The sequence below is a fragment of the Lontra canadensis genome, unplaced genomic scaffold (assembly GCF_010015895.1).
Source record: "Lontra canadensis isolate GAN:19392208 unplaced genomic scaffold, GSC_riverotter_1.0 scaffold7, whole genome shotgun sequence".
In the NCBI taxonomy this organism is placed as follows: Eukaryota; Metazoa; Chordata; class Mammalia; order Carnivora; family Mustelidae; genus Lontra; species Lontra canadensis.
In genome coordinates this window covers 29,973,831-29,991,426 of record NW_022631001.1, presented here as the reverse complement: position 1 = coordinate 29,991,426, position 17,596 = coordinate 29,973,831, and the positions used below count along the sequence as shown (strand labels likewise).

General features: G+C 45.9%; 2 protein-coding genes across 4 annotated transcripts; one reads left to right on the top strand and one right to left on the bottom strand.

The window, feature by feature from the left end:
• Positions 1-10,263: 10,263 nt before the first annotated feature.
• Positions 10,264-11,131, bottom strand: TIMM10B (translocase of inner mitochondrial membrane 10B). The gene is made up of 3 exons (XM_032853330.1): positions 11,043-11,131; positions 10,772-10,867; positions 10,264-10,598 (listed from the first exon to the last, which is right to left on the bottom strand). Exons 1-3 carry the CDS (start codon positions 11,094-11,096, stop codon positions 10,422-10,424), a joined length of 327 nt encoding a protein of 108 aa, XP_032709221.1. The 5' UTR covers positions 11,097-11,131; the 3' UTR covers positions 10,264-10,421.
• Positions 11,132-11,238: 107 nt separating this feature from the next.
• On the top strand, positions 11,239-16,129 carry ARFIP2 (ADP ribosylation factor interacting protein 2). 3 transcript variants are annotated; one of them, XM_032853329.1, is made up of 8 exons: positions 11,239-11,370; positions 12,150-12,290; positions 12,548-12,644; positions 13,389-13,507; positions 13,689-13,910; positions 14,437-14,594; positions 14,744-14,918; positions 15,361-16,129. In XM_032853329.1, exons 2-8 carry the CDS (start codon positions 12,192-12,194, stop codon positions 15,514-15,516), a joined length of 1,026 nt encoding a protein of 341 aa, XP_032709220.1. In that variant the 5' UTR covers positions 11,239-11,370; positions 12,150-12,191; the 3' UTR covers positions 15,517-16,129. The 3 variants fall into 3 exon arrangements, with proteins under 3 accessions (XP_032709220.1, XP_032709218.1, XP_032709219.1); XM_032853327.1 differs by lacking the exon at positions 15,361-16,129 and having other exon boundaries at positions 14,744-15,354; XM_032853328.1 differs by lacking the exons at positions 12,150-12,290; positions 15,361-16,129 and having other exon boundaries at positions 11,256-11,370; positions 14,744-15,354.
• Positions 16,130-17,596: the final 1,467 nt, after the last annotated feature.

The following is a 17,596-nucleotide window of genomic DNA, read 5'->3' as shown; positions in this document are numbered from 1 at the left end:
AATGCAGCCATCAAAATGCTTGCCATTTGCAGCGATATGGATGGAACTAGAGGGTATTATGCTAAGGGAAATAAGTCAATTAGAGAATGACAATTATCATATGATCTCACTGATAAGAGGAATTTGAGAAACAAGACAGAGGATCACAGGGGAAGGGAGGGAAAAATAAAACAAGATGAAACCAGAGAGGGAGACAAACCATAAGGGTATTATGCTAAGGGAAATAAGTCAATTAGAGAATGACAATTATCATATGATCTCACTGATATGAGGAATTTGAGAAACAAGACAGAGGATCACAGGGGAAGGGAGGGAAAAATAAAACAAGATGAAACCAGAGAGGGAGACAAACCATAAGAGGGAGACAAACCATAATCTCAGGAAACAAACTGAAGGTGGCTGGAGGGGAGTGGGATGGGAGAGATGGGGTGGCTGGGTGATGGACATTGGGGAGGGTATGTGCTATGGTGAGTGCTATGAATTGTGTAAGACTGATCAATCACAGACCTGCACCCCTGAAACAAATAATAAATTGTATGTGATTTTTAAAAAAAAGTTCACGTGGAAAGGTTGGACCCACCCAGATAATATCCCTTTCTTACAGTCAGGTATGCCATATATATAAGCTGATCACAGAAGTAAAATCTATCATACCCATAGTCCTAGGGATTATGTAGGATATGCACACAGGGAATGAGAAATTCAGGACCATCTTAAAATTCTGCCCACCACATATGTTGTAATAACAAAAGGATCCCAAAATACCGTCATTCGAACCTGATAGAAGTTTTTTTCTTCCCCCTCTTACATCTGTCCAAGTAGAAATACTTGAGGGCTAATATGGCAGCCTTTTAGTTGTTCTGCCTTCTCTGAGGAAATGGCCCCTCTTTTCAAGGCCCAAGAGAGTTCACCACCATGTCTGCTGGGTCCCATCCCAGCCATGGAGGAAGGAGGGGGAGGCCCACCCTTACTCTTAAGGGCACAATCTGGTAATGCACACATCACTCAATCACACATTCACATCTAGCTGCAAGGAGAGCTGCAAAGTCAAATCTTTATTTTCAGTGGCCATGTTCCGGAAAAAAGCAAGGGATTCTATCAGTAAAGGAAGAAGGGAACAATGGATACTGAGGGACAACAACAGGCTTATACCACAGCGAACACTCTTCATCCAGATGTCCACAAGCCTTATTCCCTCATTTGAAGTCTCTGCTCAGAGACCTCATAAACGACTTCTCTGACTACCCAGCATAAAATAACAACACTGTTCCCACTTTTCTTCTCCTTCTTACCCTGCATTGTTTACTCCACAGCACTTAATATCATCTCGTGTAAATACTTAATTGCTTATTGTCTATTTCCCCTGACTAGAAACAGAAGCTCCATGGTGGCAGAGATTCTGATTGCTCTCTGCTCTATCCCCATCCCCTAGTGCTGGCACCAAGAGTAGATGATCAGAAAATATTTTTGGAACAAATGCATAAATGTATAGCAATCTTCATTGATGAGAAAGGGGATCACCTCTGGAGTCAGACTGTCCGGATTAAAAACCTGACTCCACCACTCATTAGTTGTAGGGTATTTTGCCTCAGTTTCCCTCCCTCCCTCCCTTCCTTTCTTCCTCCTTTCCTTCCTTCCTTCTTCCCTTCCCTTCCTTCCACTCTTTCTTTTAGTAAAATGAAAGTAATAGTATCTACCTTGCAGGGTTTCTATAAATATTAAATGAGTTAATGCATATAAAATGTTTAGAATAGAGCCTGATAGTAATACATTTGATATAGTTGATTTGTGTAAGCTATGTGTTTCTGCTGCTTGTGGCACCCTACCAAGTGCTGTTTACATAAAGGTGAACAAGACATAGTAGTGTTCAGTAAGGGCAGGAATAAGGGCAGCCCTTCCTGGAAAGGGCAAAGAGTCACAGCAGGTCTTGACGTTTATGGCCCCAAAATAACAGTTCTCCAGACAGACAAGAACAGAAGGGAATCCTGTTCAGGCGCCTCTATTGAACCCTCAACATCACCCAAAAATCAAATAATTTTTTTTTGCATCAGTCCACTCTTCCATTCTGTGCAAATACAATTTCAAACCTGTATTCTCATCTTCCTTTTTTGTTTTACTCTCCAATGATAACTTCACCTCCTATTAAAAAAAAAAAATAGGTGAAACAGAAACAAGAGGATACACACATTTATATATAGATAGGTAGGTAAGTAGGTAGGTAGATAGATAGATTTATTTTAAAGAACTGGCTACATGATTGTGGGGATTTGCAAGTCCAAACTCTGTAGGATAGGTCAGCATGCTGGAAACTCAGGCAGGAATTAATGCTCAGTCTTGAGGCAGAATTTCTTCTTTAAGAAATCTCACTTTCTGCTCTTATGGTCTCTGACTGATTGAATGAAGCCCACCCTCACTATTAAGAATAGTTTTGTTACTTAAATAATTGTAGATATTAACCACATCTATCAAATAACCTTCACAGCAACATCTAGATTAGTGTTTGATTAAATAACAGTATAGTAACCTAGCCAATTTGACACATAACACTAACCATCACACATGATATTTAAAAGAAACTCAATCTCTTAGTACCAATAAAAAAACAACTTAGATCTGCTTTACCCATTCCTCTATGCTTCCTGTTACCAATCAGAGATGTTTCTCCTCTCTCTAAAACCAAGCTCTAGACCTGTGCTCTGAAACTCTCTCTCTCCTGCCTCCATTTACTTAACAAATATTTACTGAGCATCAATTGTGCTGGGTACTATTTTAGGTGTTTTGTTACATCAATGTACAAAGAGGTAACATTGACAAAATTCCTGATTTATGACTTAGGGAATGTAAATTCTAGTGGGAGGTACAAGTAATAAATAATAAACAAAATAAGCCCCTTTACCCATTTCACCAATGGATGAAGGGTACCAAAAGGTAAATAAAAATAAATAGAACCTAGTCAGAATATAATTATGAATCACAGGACTGGCCAACAGATAGGATATGATTTAAAAGTCTCAATTTCCATAGAAATATTACTGGTCTTAATCTTCACCCTCTTCAGGAGAATCACATTTAGAGAATTTATATCACTAGTCTTAGGAAAGAAAATAATACTTTGAATCTGAAGGAAGAGAAATTACCTGCAAAAGCCCTACAAAGGTTTCCACCCTAACGTAGTTCCTGTTTAGATTAGATGGTAAAACAAGCCTATTCCAAAAGTTCACACTATTTAGTGTTTATGGGTGGTTAACAGTCTAAAATATAGTCTTGTAAAAAAAAAATACAGTAATGTGTGTAAAATACTGCAGGGGACAATGCCAATATAAATAGTTTTGTATCATCATGGTAGTATATAGAACGAATTTTATTAGAATCTTGATCCAGAAACAAAAAGAAAAAACAAAATGAGTAAACATCGGAGATGCAACATGGGGGGTTAATGTGGTAGGAGAAGAGTAAATGAAACAAGTTGGGATTGGGAGGGAGACAAACCATAAGTGACTCTTAATCTCACAAAACAAACTGAGGGTTGCTGGGCAGAGGGGGGTTGGGGGGGGTTATGGACATTGGGTAGGGTATGTGCTATGGTGAGTGCTGTGAAGTTTGTAAACGTGGAGATTCACAGACCTGTACCCCTGGGGGGAAAAAAAAATATATATATATATGTTTATAAAAAATAAAATTATAAAAAAAATGAGTAAATATATATATATATATATATATATATATGGTATGTGAGAAATGACAGTGCTATGGAAAATAGAGCAGAATAAAGAAGATCAGGAGTTTCTGAAGGGAGGATAGGTTGCAATTTTAAATAGCATAATTGGACTAAGCCTTAATAAAAAGGAGACATCTAGCAAAGACATGAAGGAGGGTAGCCCCTCCCTCTGTCTTTTGCTTGGTTAATTCTATTTCATCTTTCAGCTCTCAGGTTCCAAATCACTCCTCTGGAAAGCTCTCCTTCATCCCCCACACAGGTAAGTTAGTACTACTACATGTTCCATTACAATGCATATTTCTTCTTTATAACATTCACCATAGTTGGGATTATTTGTTCTATATTCACCTTCACCATACCTGTATCAAGTTCCAACAGAAAAAAGGATTGCATCTCTTTCATTCACCCCTGCATCTGCAGGGCTTAACAATGTTGGTAAATACACGCACTTGGGTATTTGTGAAGTACTGAATATATGGAAGGAAGTGGGGGCATACCCAGAAAAGGAAAAACAGAGTCTGGAATTAGCATGTCTCAGTACCACAAATAAATTGATCCTTTTACAACCAAGGGTAAGAGAATCAAAAACTGAGGAAAGGGGGTTGAAAATGAGGCCAGAGACATCTTCTGGAACCCGATCACAGAAAACCACAGTTGTGATACTGAAGAGTCTGAAGGTAACGGAAGGTGTTAGGCAGATAACTACTACTATTTTTGTATTTTGCAAGAATCACTCTCAACCAGTATGGAAAATGGATTGGTAGGTGTCTCCTACTAGCCATTCTCCTCCTCTTCCTTAGTAACAGAATTTCCAATTTTTAACTGCATAAAAAATGACTGGTGAAAATAAAGTGATATTTCCCAGCCTCTCTTGTAACATGGTCTGACCACATGACAAATTCCTCATGTGCAACTTTTCGGATGTGTCTTAAAGGTAGGAGGATATACCCGCTCACCCACTCCCTGCTCCATTCTGGCCCTTGGAATGTTTGTGTCTAAAGTAAAGCTCCATCCTGGGTCACATGATTGAGGATCATACTTTTGATACAAGCAGCAAGGTGAAGAGTAGCTTGGTTCTTAGATGACTGTGATGTCACACCAGTCTTGGATTAGATTTTTACTTGAAAGAGAAGTTTGGAGTCACTGTCATTTATGTCTCTATTACATATACCTTAGCTAAATGCTAACTAATCAAAGGGGTACAGGCTCAAGGAAGAAGCTATTAGGTGACTGCTGCGGTAATCTATACAAGAGCGGATTGAAAGCTAGATCAAAGTAGTGACAAAGAACATGGACAGAAAAGAAAGGGTTCAAGAAATATTTAAGCAGAATTATAATGCTTAAATTGAGTAGAAAAATTGAGTAGAAACTAGAATGACTGATTTGCTCCAGATGGAAGCTTTCTGGTATTGACTGATCTGTGAATATTAAGGGCAGAAGGTACCAACCAGTGAGATTAGGCATGAAAAAACACCTCTAAATCATCAGCAAACTGTCAAAAGTTAAATGCAGACTCATTTGTGTCTCTTCTGATATTAAGCCTTTCTCTTCCTATGTAAATAGTGGACTGAGCAGGGAGGAAACTGAAAGATGTTCATTCAACAAATATTTACTAAGCACATATTAGATGCTAGGCACTGTGATAAGGGTACAAAGGTGAGCAATACAGCCATGGACTGTGCCCTCATGAGGTATGTAATTACCAACTGTTACGTCGCAAACATGAGGAATTATGGGAGCTGGAGTCTGGGAAGAGTTATTTGAGGAAATAGCATTCAAATTAAGTACTCAAGAATGAGTAGAAGTTAAGTAGGTAAAGTGAAGGGAAAGCAGGAAACAGGTGCAAAGGCCCTGACTTGGAAGGGGACCTGCCAGGCAGGTTAGAATGAAGTTGTCAATGTGGTGAGAGCACAGAGAGGGAGCAAGTGAGGTGCGGCTCAATTCAGTTGAACAAACAGTAATGACAGTCCAGTGTTTGACAGACGATAAGATAACGCTGAGGTGGGCAAGGGACTAGATCATGCAGGGTCTCAAAGGTCACATGTAGAATGCATTTTTATCCTAAGAATGGAAAGCTATTGTGAGATTTTTAAGCCTAAGTTTGTGTTTTCTGGACTATGAATAGAGAAGAGTGGAGGGATGCAGAAGTGGGTATGAGGTAAAGTAGCAATTGCAGTAACCCTGTTGGAAGACTATAAAAATGGGAAGAAACAGAATCAAGGGATATTTACAAGTGTAAAACTTAAACAGATGGGATTTGGCAACTGAGTGAGGTTTCGACTTCCTGCAACTGGAGGAGTACTAGGTATAGAAGGAAAGCTGATGAGGAAAACATGCTGAGTTGGGGTGTTTTTGAGACACCCAAGTCGGAATGTCTATCAGGTAGCTCAGAAGAGAGATCTGGAAGGCACCAGTAACTGAAGCTGAGTGGGGACACAATCCTAGAAAAATGTCTGAGAAAAAAGGGGCCCTAGAGAAACCTTTAGATGTAAAGGCTGGAAGCAGGTGAACCTCAAAGGAGGCTATAAAGCTGTGGTGAAAGTAGCAGTAGAACCACGAATGGAATCACAAACACTAGTCAATAGTACCAAATGCTACTGAGTAGCATGATGGGGACCAGTCAATAGTACCAGATCTACTGAGAAGTGAAGTAAAATGAGGACTGGGAAATCATCACTGAATTCAGGGATATGAGTCATATCCTTGGTGGGCCAAGGTGACCTCATCAAGAATTTCAACACAGTAAAGATTGTAGAAGTCAAAACAGACGCGGTGGAGGAATGGGAATGCAGACAGCCACAGTATCCTACTGTTTCAGGAAGTTAAGCTGTAAATTGGAAAACAATAGGATAGTAGTTGGAAGGGAAATAAGGTAGTGGTTTGTTTGTTGTAACAGGGCAGTCTTTAGCATGTTTGAACAATGGTGAGAATATAGCAAAATAGGAAAAAGTCAGAGATTCCCAAAGGACTAGGATTCAGAGCAGGAATAGGCATTGGCTTTAAGAGACATGCTTGTCCTATTTAGATGGAGGGAAAGAGAATGATGCAGATATAAGCGGGTGACCAAGTTTTGTTGCAACATTTTGTGGGAACTCCTGAGAGCTTCTACTTTTACCTATGAATTAAAAAGTAAAAAAAGTAAAAAATTACCTGCAGAAAACTAAAGGGAATAGTGAGGGTAGTAAGAGGCTTAAGAATATTGATCTGGGAGTGCCTGGGTGGCTCAGTGGGTTAAAGCCTCTGCCTTCGGCTCGGGTCATGATCCTGGGAGGGAGCCCCGCATCCATCATCCATCGGGCTCTCTGCTCAGCGGGGAGCCTGCTTCCTCCTCTCTCTGCCTACTTGTGATCTCTGTCAAATAAATAAATAAAATCTTAAAAAAAAAAAAAGAAGTATTGATTTGGAATGGTCATTGCAGGGACCAGCAGAAACTGGAAAAATCTAGTGGGATTATAGGAGTTGAGTCTTGATTTGACCCAGGTAACCATGAATTCAGTCTTATAAATTTGCTCTGTAGTGATTTCCTTGGGCTTTTAGCTGTCCAAATTCAAACACAGTCAAATGTCTCATTTTATCTGAGTCCAATAAAGAGATGACAAAGACATTTAGCCTGTTCCGAGAAGGAATGGAATTTAAGTTGGACAGGATTCTTACAACAAAAGGCATTAATGCAGGCTGCCTGGGTGGCTCAGTTGGTTAAGTGGCTGCCTTCGGCTCCTGGGATCAAGCCCCACATTGGGCTCCCTGGGATCAAGCCCCACATTGGGCTCCCTGGGATCAAGACCCACATTGGGCTCCCTGCTCAGCTGAGAGCCTGCTTCTCCCTCTCCCTCTGCCTACTTGTGCTCTGTCAAATAAATAAATAAATAAATAAATAAATAAATAAATAAATACGTTAATGGAAATAAGGTAGAAATCAATAGCTTGAATGCTCCAGTGAAATCAAAGAATAGTCAAGGACATATCAATAAGCAAAGCAGAAGGAATGTAGTCAGTAAATAAGATGCTGGTAATAGTGTTTTAAAAGATGGAGCAGTTTGGGGTAATGACAATGGCCAGGACATAACTAAGGGTGTGGTTAGCTAAGACAAGGAAGACTGAGACTGAGCCGAGGAACTAAGAAACTGAACTACTGAATGGACTGTCCAGTAACATTAAAGCATCAAGTTACAGGAAGACCAAGGGCTACCTATTTCAAGGAAAGCATTAGTTACTAAGGACAAGTAATGGGAGAAGGTGGTATAGTTCAATATACTCAAAGGAATCAGACTTTGCAAAGGAGTAAGCAGTTAAGTTCTGAAGCCACAATGGCAAGAACACCAACTCTGTCTCCAGTATGTATTTGTGATAAGAGATACAACTTTAACATTTATTCTTGTGTTGTGCTTAAAATGTTACACTGCTTTCATTACACCAATGGATATCACTTTATGGCAAGACCTGAAGGGGCCATCAGTGACTACCGGAGATGAATAACAACAGTAGGGTTCTTCTAAGTACCGAACATGTTTATAAAGAGAAAAGAAGAGGTTAAAAACTTAAGGGATTAACTAATGGATTACACTGAGGGATACTTGCTTTTCCAAGCCTAGGGACAGGCTCGGTGCAGATAAGCAAGCAAGATAAACTCTGGAAATTCAGAGAACATAGCCTCTAGAGTCAAGACAGATCTTGTTCTTAGCCCTTCTCCAGCAAGTAGTAGTTAAGTGACATGGAAACAGAAATAATTTACAATGGAAATTTACTAGAAGGATACACACAAATGTCCATATAGAAGAGTCCTCCCACCAGCATCATAGTATTCCAGGTCCCCATTCCCATCTTGGAATTGTTAAGTTCATAAGCTGTTTTAGCTGTAGTTATTTACCAAGGAGAGAACTTTATTGGTATGCACAAAGCCACTCAGTAGGGAAGTTCCTGGTCAGCAACCAATAGGTTCCTAGCAAAACCTTTTGTTCAAGATACAGTAGCTAAAGAGGCAAAAAGCTGTTTGGAGCCACTTTTCTCAAAAGTTAACTATGTATAAGATAGGGTTCTGGTACATTCTGGATTCTTGCTTCCTCATCCTTTAAGTGGAGATAATATCTCTTACTTGTAGCTTTGCTATAAAAAGATGAAGATAAAGCAGGACATGTATCAGTATCAGAACCCATACAAATCGGGTGGCTCAACGGATATTTTGAGTGGCAGACTGGTGTAGTAAAAAGTACATGGATTCTAAAGTCAGATCTGTATCTATAAGGGTGTGCTACTAGAGAATCTCAACTTCCTGATCCACAAAGGGCGGGGGGGAATGTCTGCTCTGTGGGTAGTTTTAAGGAGTTTTTGTTATTATTGTGGGAGCCAATGTCTAAGAACTTCCATTTCCTCTATAAAAAACAAAACATGGTCACCCGATGGGGAACAGCTAAACGTGAAGTGGGAGATAAGGAGAACAGTGAAGGTGTAAAATAATCACCATGGTGATTAGGGGATGAAATACACCAGGAAGCCACAAAGGGTTGCTTGTTGGTAGTGAGGGCTTCGATGAAGTTGGAGACCCTGAATATTTAGTGCCACTCATTACACAGCTGTGTTTTTCTCTAGCAGTCTCAATGGAGGAAAAGAAAAAACAGCTGGAATGATATAAAAAGGACACAACGGAGGCAAGAAAATGCAGTGATGGAGCATAGGTCATTGAGACTGCTGAATACAGAAGTAAATTTCAAAAGGAGGACGATAAAAGAGAGAAGAATAGAGAGGCTCAACATGGAAATAACAGAAAAGAGATAGCAGGAACACAGGGTAGAGGACAGAAGAGTTGAAATTATAGACATGCAGGTAACGATAAAGCAGTCCCAAGGATTTGCTTTATTCCCTTTATCCCCATAACCACCATCATCTACTTCTCCCTTGGGCTTCTGTCCCTCAGGTCTGGCTATATAGCAGAATATGGTCCTCCAAGTTTCCCTTTTCTGACTCTCCTGAAGACAAGCACACACATCTTCTTTGTAAAGGCTTTACCACTCATCCTGGGGTAGACAGAAAATAGTAAGAAAGTAACAACTTGGGATGATGGCTGAAGTTCCAGAACACCCCAAAATTCTTACAGGTTTCATCTCCATTCTGGAGCTACTGACTTTCCGGGAGGCAATGCCTAGAAACCCTGTCTGTAATTTCTTATCTGTTGTCCTTAGTTATCTCCTCCATTCTCTACATCTAGCAGAATTCCTTAGAGTCCACAAAAAGAGTTATGAATGACTGCACACTGGCTCACAAATGAGCCATTTAAGTCAGACAGGTTTAAGTGAAGGAGAGCTAGAAAGAGGTCTCATTTTCTCTGGCATCTGGGCAGAAACCAACTTCCTGTTGATGTCACTAACATTAAAATTTTACCCACAGACCTTGCTATAACCAGGTGCCTAGGAATGTTGAGGTTTTCCTTCTACACACAGACAGCAATTTCTCGACTGCCAGGGCTGAAGCCAATCAATATGTGCTAGCTAACAGAATAAAGGATGATGCCAATAAAGTGGGCAAACCTTCCCCGACCAGGACATAAACCAGAGAGTAAAAGCGGGTTTATTGGCTCCGGAAAAGGAGCAATAGTACCCAGCTCTCAGGTAACCCCTCACTCTATATACAGGCTGCATCCAGCCCAAGGTCCACTGGCTCTTTCAACTTGAGGGTCCATCCAGTGCCTCCCTTCCTGGAGTTGAGAGGGCTAGCTGCCTGATGGTGAGGTTCCGGACTGTTCAGCAGCAACACCTGGCCCAGCTGAGGCAGCCTCGTAGTCTGCGATGCGGCGCTGTACCAGAGCAGGCATGAGCTGCACATAAGCGGCCATGAGGCGGTGGTTGGAATGGATCAGCTTCCCAGCACAGCTGTGCAAACAGGCTTCCTGGATGGAAGACAGGGTGAAGCAGAGGCCAAAGGTGTCCTGTCGGGTCGGTCTCCTTCCTTCCCATCCCTAGCCTAGGGGTAAGGGTCGTGGAAAGGCCAGAGCCAGAGGCAGGGGAAGTCGGGGTTGGGAACAGTCTACCGCTAACCTCCCTACAGAGTTCCCCACCTAACCTCCTCAGCATCCAAAGCTCGGTGGTGCAGGCTGGGCACGCAGCGCTGGAAGCAGAGTTCGGTCATCCGATTGTAGACCAACAGGAAGTCCCGCAACTAGGAGAAAAGGGGACAAAGAACTCAGCAATGAGGGGGCACCTCGAGGCCTCGTTGCTCGAGTTTCCCAGGACCGCGCGCCACAGCCCGACGTTCCCAGCCCTCCGAAGTACAGCGAAATGGGCAAGGATCCTAGCTGAACCTATGGCCCTGCAGCGACTTAGCACCCACTCACGTTCCTCAGTTGCTGCTGCTGCTGCTGTGGCTCCATCGCGCCACCAGCCCTCATACATCACTTCCTTACAGCCGCTCGGTAACGCCCCGGAAGTGATCTCTCCCTGCTCCCCAGGGACTGAGGGGGTTGGCTCAAGGATCGCCATGCCCCCGCTAAACGTCATTTCCGCCCTTATAATCTGCGACGTGGCCGGCTTCTTCTGCCCGGGAGGGGACGTCACTTCCGCCGAGTTCCTGACCTGCTCCTAGGATCGCGACGGGAACTGGAGCCCGAGGTCCCCGCGCGGCCCGGGCCTGGCGCCCTGAGGGGAAGAGCGGCCCGGCCGGAGGTGAGAAGGACACACCTGGGCGAGGGGAAGTTGAACGCACGAACCTGCCCTAAGGGAAGATGCCACTGAGCCCTGGGGAAGGATGAGGACACACCTGATGCCCAGGTGTATGGGGGGGGCGGGTACTAACACACCTGGGGGACATAACTGACTTTGGAAGGGATCACTATGTTCTGGGAAAAAGAGGCTTTTCCCAGAGACCGAGAACATACACCAACTAATTCAACTAAGGCCGGGGGTGGGGGGCCGAGGAAGAGGAGGTGCATGGGATAGAAGAGGGGGAGACCACCTGAGGGAAAGGGGAAGAAACACTAAGGGAGTGTGAAAAGCCAAGCAATGGAGAACATACCCGAATGGGAGGAGTAAGCTCCTGAGCTTTGGAAAGGGGTTAACCTGGTGGGGGGGAAACAGCTGCATGGGGTAGGTTCCAAGACAGCACAGACCTTATCTCTCTTGGTCACTGCTGTGACCTCAAATAATGCATGACACATAGTAGGCACTTACCAAATATCTGTTGAATGACTGAATGCATGAATGATCACCTGAGTCCTGGTGGGGTTGAGGGTTCATGAGAAGACACCTGGGGCCTGGGTGTGCATGTGGAAAGATAACACACCTTGGAGAGAAGAAATACATATCCATAAGAAGAAAGGAGTGGGGGCCCAACCCTAGAATACTCCAGTCTTGGGACAACCTCTAAAATCTCTGAAATGGTGGGGGAGACCTTTCTTTCTGGAGTACTGGCCAGTTTCCAGAACTGTCTGTGTTGGGCTTTGCAGGGCACTGGGGTGGAGACTTTGACTCCAGTCCCTTCCCTAGCCATGACCGACGGGATCCTAGGGAAGGCAGCCACAATGGAGATCCCCATCCACGGGAACGGTGAAGCTGGGCAGCTTCCTGAGGATGATGGGCTGGAGCAGGTGCTTCTGTTTGATTCTTCTCCATATTGTTTCAATTTAGGAGTCCCAAATAATAAGCCCTGGGCTCTTACCCCATTCCATTAGTTTTCCCCTAACTTACTAATTCCCGCCAATCTTTTTACAAATCTTCATTCTGATTCCATGCAGACTTCCCTTGTGTGCTCTCTCTGTGATGCTTCAATCCAAGCTTGTTCTCACCCCCCAAATGCTTCAGCTGCCCCAATGTTCCTGAAGCCCCCCTCTTCTCTGGCCTATAGGACCTCCAGCAGGTGATGGTGTCAGGACCCAACCTCAATGAAACCAGCATTGTGTCTGGTGGCTATGGGGGCTCTGGTGATGGACTCATCCCCACAGGTATGAATGATCAGGACAGGAAGCTTGTTTGGAGAGAGGGTAGGGTAATGGTTTGGGGGAGTATAGGGTATGTCTAAGATAGCTTGAAGTATGTTTGGAGATACTGGGAACTTCTGCTAGTATGAGACCTATGGACTGTCCTTAGCTAGAGCCCAAGGCTAGAGCCCAGGGTTGTCCAGCTGCTCCCACTTGCCATTTAGCCCCTAAGATGTGACCATTTTTCCTTTCTCTGCTGCAACTACCCGAATCACGTTAAGAACTCTGTTTCACAGACATTCTCCCTGCTCTGGAGCTTGAGACTGATTTGGAACTCTGACGCTTCTCAGAGTTTTGGTTTAGACTCTAAAGTTTAGAGAAGCAAATATTCTTGAATCTCACACTGACTCGGATTCCACATGAGGATGTCAGTGAGGTTTCTTATTATCAGGACCCACCGTCCTTGACCTCCCACCCCATTCTTAGCATATTTTCTTCCATCTTCTCTGCCCCTGTACACCAGCAACTCCCTTCCCCCACCCCAGTCCCCATCACCACCTCAGAAGGAGGCCATATGTATATTGGAATTTGGGTCTCAGGGCGCAAGATATGAGTTCTGTTCCTAGTGAGTAGGAGAATCTCATTGTCTCTAGTTTCTGCTACTTCAGTAAAGTCATTTTCAAATGCTGGCTGGGAGGTATGGGTGGACCCACAGAAATGTCTGGTTATATCTGAGAGAGGCTGGTGTCAGAGAACTTGGTTCTTTAGGGTCTGGCCGCCATCCATCTCACAGTACCACTCCTGCTGGCCCTGGAGATGAGGTGGCTCGGGGCATCGCTGGAGAGAAGTTTGACATCGTCAAGAAATGGGGCATCAACACATACAAGGTGGGATTTAAGCACTTTTCCCTTCTCCCACACTTTCCCTGGGTACCTTTACCCCATATTCCAGATTCCACTATCCCATCTATGGCTGAGACTAGGAGTGTGGGGATGCTAGGGTCAATACCTGTTGGGGGGAGGGGCAGGGTGCTAGGGTCTCTGACCTATTCCCCCACTTCCCAATCAGTGCACAAAGCAGCTGTTATCAGAGCGATTTGGCCGAGGCTCCCGGACTGTGGACCTGGAGCTAGAGCTGCAGATTGAGTTGCTGCGTGAGACGAAGCGCAAGTATGAAAGTGTCCTGCAGCTGGGCCGGGCACTGACAGCCCACCTCTACAGCCTGCTGCAGACTCAGCATGCACTAGGTGACGCCTTTGCTGACCTCAGCCAGAAGTCCCCAGAGCTTCAGGTGCCTTGGTCAGGCCAAAGAGGGTGGGGGGACTGGGCCCGGGCCCTCCCAGGCAGTCAGCCCTCAGCCTCCCTCCCTCCCTCCCTCCTGCAGCCCAGAGGGAGAACCCCTCCAGGGTAGGCCCAGCCCTACCCCCAGCAGCACTCACCTGTGGAGGCAGCCTAAGGGTTTGTACAGAGGTTCAGAAGTTGGAGGGGTGGGGGAGGCGGCACACTAGATGCCTCACAAGTAACCCTTCTCTGCATCAGTGCTCGGCCTAATCAGAGCCCTTCCCTTGCCTGCTGCACTAGCTTTCCCTGTTCTCGTCCTGTGAACTTATATGAGAACCCCACTCCCACATTCCTACCCCAGCCATCCCTGGGGTGGCCCCACTAACTTTCTGGCTAAGAGAGCCTTGCTGGAGGCAGTCCTTGGTTGTTCCAGTTTCCATGGCTGTTTCCTCCATGGGGAGGAGGGGAATAAGGGCCCTGTAGCTTTAGTCAGGTAGGAACTGTTGCTCAAGGCCTGTCCTCCCTTCTGCCCTCAGGAGGAATTTGGCTACAATGCAGAGACACAGAAGCTGCTGTGCAAGAATGGAGAGACCCTGCTAGGGGCTGTGAACTTCTTTGTCTCTAGCATCAACACATTGGTCACCAAGACCATGGAAGACACGCTTATGACTGTCAAGCAGTATGAGGCTGCCAGGTGTGGGCACCAGCAGGGCCCAGGGTTTTGGGAATTGACTGGCCTGGGTGGAAGTTTGAGCTTTGGGGTCATAAGAATTGAGAAAGGATAGGAGAATATGTGTGGAGGACACAGGGGGTGGAGACCAGCCTGTATCACCCCTTCCCCAGGCTGGAATATGATGCCTACCGAACAGACTTAGAGGAGCTGAGCCTAGGCCCCCGGGATGCAGGGACGCGTGGTCGACTCGAGAGTGCCCAGGCTACTTTCCAGGCCCATCGGGACAAATATGAGAAGCTGCGGGGAGATGTGGCCATCAAGCTCAAGTTCCTGGAAGAAAACAAGGTGCCAACCCCACCCCTTTGTCCCCAGCCCACCTTCCCATCTGTAACACTGACCTTCTACCCCCAAGACCCTCCCCATTACTGGATGGGGGAAATACAGCCTGGCCAAGGGGTGGGATCTTCCCCCAGCCCCTTCAACTCCTGGACCTTTCTAGTCACCGGCCCTCCAATCCCTGGCCCTTTTCTGTTGGAGGATTTGGCTCTTGATTCCAGGAACATAACTGGGAAAAATCATTCCCTGAGCTGGGGCACCAGAACCCCAGGCCCAGCAAATCAAGTCAGGTTTCTCCCATCAGACTGACCCTTATTCTTTGACTCCCTTAGTAGAGGTCAGCCCCCACCCTAAAAACACCATCAGAGCAGAATCCATGTACCCCTGGTCTGGGCTCAGGCTCAAGAAGGGCATCTGAGTCCAGTCTCAGCTGACCCTGCTGGACCCCCAGATCAAGGTGATGCACAAGCAGCTGCTGCTCTTCCACAATGCCGTGTCAGCCTACTTTGCTGGGAACCAGAAACAACTGGAGCAGACCCTGCAGCAGTTCAACATCAAGCTGCGGCCTCCAGGAGCTGAGAAGCCCTCCTGGCTAGAGGAGCAGTGAGCTGCTCCTAATCAAACCTGGCTATCAAGAAGGACATTGGGAGAGGCAGTCCCAGGGTGGGGGAGATTGGACATGGGACATCCCTTGCCACCTGCCCTCTGGCTTGGGTTCCCTTTCCCTGGCTGGGGTCTGACACCAGTTTTGCCCATACTGCTGTGGGTAGGGAGGGGGCTTGCAGGCCCAGCAGCTGCTGTCCTGTCCTTTATCTTCCTGGCCACTGGGCTTCATTCCCAGATCTTTTCCTTCACTCCACAGCCAAAGGCTATGACAGAACCACTCCCTGGCCAATGGCATTACTCCTCAGGCCTGTCCCCAGCTCCTGGGGTGTGCCCCCTGACCAATGGCAGGGCCTCAAAAGGCCCTGTCAGCCGATGGCAGCTCTTCTTGGGCTCCCCTGGGCCAATGATGTTGCCTCCAGTACCCTTTGTCCCTCCTCTATGTGTCCCCATTGCAGAGAAGGGGACTGGGACCAAAGGGGTGGGGATAATGGGGAGCCCCATTTCTGGCCCTGCATCCAAATGGGCTTCCTCTCACCTTCCCACCCAGTTTAATTGTGCTTAGAGCCCTGGAAGATTGGGACCTAGCACTAGGAATAAACCTTTCATAAAAGCAGGCCAGTGAGGTCAATTTGTGGGGGGACTCTAGGAGGGTGGGCTGGGTGGAGAAATGCTCAGTGTGATCGTACACCAAAATCCTATTAAGCCAGAGGAGCAGAGGCCAGATAGCTGGAAGTCACAGGTTTTACGAACAGTCGAGAGCCCACTCCTCCCCCAGCCCCAGCTGGAGCCAAAGCTTTATTTGCTCTTTAGGCCAGCACTGAGATAGCTATGGTCTTAAGAGCACAGGGCCTAGAGGGGGTTGGGCCCGCTGACCTTCATCAGCCATTCATTCATACAGTAAATATTTACTGAGTGCTTTTATTTGCCAGGCACTGCTCTAGACCCTGGGGATACATCAGAGAATAAAACACAGTCCCTTCCCACATTGCTTATGGCCTAGTGGGGGATAGAGACAAGTAACCAGGCAACTACAATGCAGTGATAAGTACTAGGATACAGAAGTTCAAGGAGCTGTGGGAGTGCAGAGGAGGGGCATCTAGCAGAGACTGGAGTGCATATGGGCTGTCACCTTGAAAACTAAGACCTGAAGGGCAAGTTGACACAGGCAAAGAACAGAGAGAGAGCAGTCTAAGCAGAGAGGCCAGCATATGAGAGGGCCCTGATAGGACTTGGGAGGAATTCAGTTTGGAATGAAAAGTGGAAGGGGAAAGGCTAGATAGAGAAGGACAACAGAGATGAGGCAGTGAGGGGGTCACACTGGGCCTGTTCAGGTTTATGATTAAGGACTTTTGCTTTTAGGAGAAAGGGAGCTGTAAAGCTTTTTCAAGCACATATTTGATGACAGAGAAATCTAAAATTGAGGGGAGTAGTCCTCATGAGGCTTGAGACAGTTTATACACACCCTGGGCCCCTCACATTGGGTAGTCTAGTAACCCTGGCCCCAAACCTGAAAGCAAGCATGAACCCTGAGGCTCATTCACCAGCACTGGCCACCAGAACTCATCAGGTGGATGAAAGAGTGAGGGTGCACCCAGGTGTTGAGCCCATATCAACCTTGTTTGAGGCAAGAATTCCACCCCCCCACCCCAGCACTTCAATTCAGTCAGCGCCCAGGTATCACCACCTCTGTGCTCCTCAACCAAGGAGAGCTCCAGAATTTTTCAGCACTCTGCACTACCTTTGGAGGGCTGGAGGAAGAGGACGGCCCACTCAGCAGGTTCTTATAGCACTGAGATCCGTGCAGCCTGATTTTGCTCTTTGCCACCGATTCTACAGTTCCCAGGCAGCCTTTCTCGGTTTAGGTCAGCCTGCAGCCATCTGACCAGAGCTTGATTACCAGGTTGGGTGCTTCACATACAAAACCCCACTTTGTGGGCCACTGGGGACTTCCAACATGAAAGGTACTGAATCTGCAGGTAACTGGAGGCAGGCTCTAAAGCAGAGCTCAAACCCTGGTTACACACCACTTTCTGGCTGAGTTAGCTGATAAAGGTTAATGTCTGAGGAGCCAAGGGCCCTCA